At 44.4% G+C, this 1,742-nt stretch overlaps 1 protein-coding gene across 1 annotated transcript; it reads left to right on the top strand.

The window, feature by feature from the left end:
* Positions 1-478: 478 nt before the first annotated feature.
* On the top strand, positions 479-1,038 carry SARC_11650 (hypothetical protein; the record flags this gene model as incomplete). Its single annotated transcript, XM_014294259.1, has 1 exon — positions 479-1,038. A coding segment is annotated over one exon (560 nt), but the record flags the coding sequence as incomplete, so codon positions are not given.
* Positions 1,039-1,742: the final 704 nt, after the last annotated feature.

The raw sequence follows: 1,742 nt of genomic DNA, 5'->3' as shown, positions 1-1,742 counted from the left end.
GAGCCAAATGTGCAGATCTAAGATGTGTGATGTATTGGGTTCGTTGCTGTGTCGTTCTCCACGGCAATTAGTATGTACCCAGGATGCTTGCGATATGAGGTGGCGTTTGGTAAATATATATATAATCCAACCAGAGCTTATCTCTCAAAAAAAATTTTAACCCATTTATTTACATTCATTGATTCAATGATGATATTTATATAAACACATAGATCTATGTGTCATCAATTTCATTTCAGCGCCGCGGAGTACAAATACACAATACGTTGTGGCTAATCAGTATTCACGATGCTACGAACCTTGCCCGCAGCGCACGTCACAGTAGGCTTATCCACGCGACTGGCCGGGCATCATGTGAACGCACTTAGTCCACAACTGCACACTCGAGTATACAGCTTACGTACTCGATTACATGAAGCTACACCCAGCTTCAACCTGGTAAACACAAAGCAGTATTCGACACACGATGGAAATATAGAGGACCGGCACTTGCCAACCTTCGGACACGGAAGCAACTCAAGCGAAGCGACCTGTCATACAAGTCGATCCTAGGGAAAAACAATTCGACACACGCACACGAACACCTTCTAAGACAGTAGATAAAGCTCCTGCAACTGCACGCGAGTTGGAAAATGCCATTCTCGCGTTACCTATAGAGCAATGGGAATCGGCCACTATGCTACTACGACGAATAGTGGCTATAGGCGGTGTCCCTAGCAAATACGCGTTAAATAGTGTTCTCAGGAAGTTTAAGAAAGCGAGACAATGGCCAGTCGCACTCGATATATTCTATGAGATGGAGGCTGCGGGAAGTTTAAATATCACGAAGAGTTATCGATATGTCATGTCGGTGTGTGCAAAGAATGGGCAGGCCAAGCGCGCTCTTCTGCTCTGGCAGGAGATGAAAGAAAAGGGCGTCAAGTTAGATATGATTGTTTATAGAAGTGCCATCTCTGCGTATTGTCGTGATGATAAGATGGAAGAAGCTCGCTGGCTTCTACAAGTAATGCAGAGAGATGGAGTGTCCCTGACTACACGGTGTATTTAACACTGTTAGCCGCGTACACTAGACAGGCAGATTATAAGAACGCGGTCAAGATGCGGGATTGTGTTAAAATTAAGTTTGGAAATGTTGGCAATGAAAGAGATAACTGGCTATTGCAGGACGGCAATTCGGAAAAAGCCGTGGAAATGAATCGCGCAAGGCTAAATCATGATAGCGACACGGAGCATCAGCCTAAGAAGTGAGTGTGCTGCCGAGATGGAAAAACGAACGAGGATATTGCAGTTACAGGATTTACAGAGCGCCGATGTAGAGATGGGGGAGTTTATTTATAACTTGACCGCCTACAGTCCGTTCTGCGCAGCAGAAGTCGAAGCGAGTTCTGGAGGGATATAACCAGTTTGTATAGTGATATTTAATATCAGTTTTGTGTCTTGTATACATTCCTCTTGTGTGGACCTATTATGTAGACCAGTGTGGTCAACCCTATTGCCCTGAGCCAGCCCTGGAGCACCGAACGTAGAAGGAATAATCAAGCGATAGCATACTGAGCAAATATGCATAGCCCTACAGATTACAGCTACGACTGCCATTATGGTGCACTCAACGATACATGTGTGGTAACATGGAGTTGAGAGTGTGTTAATAATGCGCTACGTTCCATGCCAAGAAACAGAAATATTATTTGTTGAGGTCTAATTGAACGTGATATAGCTGCCTATGTAACGTCAGAGAATAC

This window comes from Sphaeroforma arctica, assembly GCF_001186125.1.
Source record: "Sphaeroforma arctica JP610 unplaced genomic scaffold supercont1.1807, whole genome shotgun sequence".
NCBI lineage: Eukaryota > Ichthyosporea > Ichthyophonida > Sphaeroforma > Sphaeroforma arctica.
The sequence above is the reverse complement of the archived record's forward strand: the minus strand, read 5'-3'. Positions and strand labels throughout refer to the sequence as shown.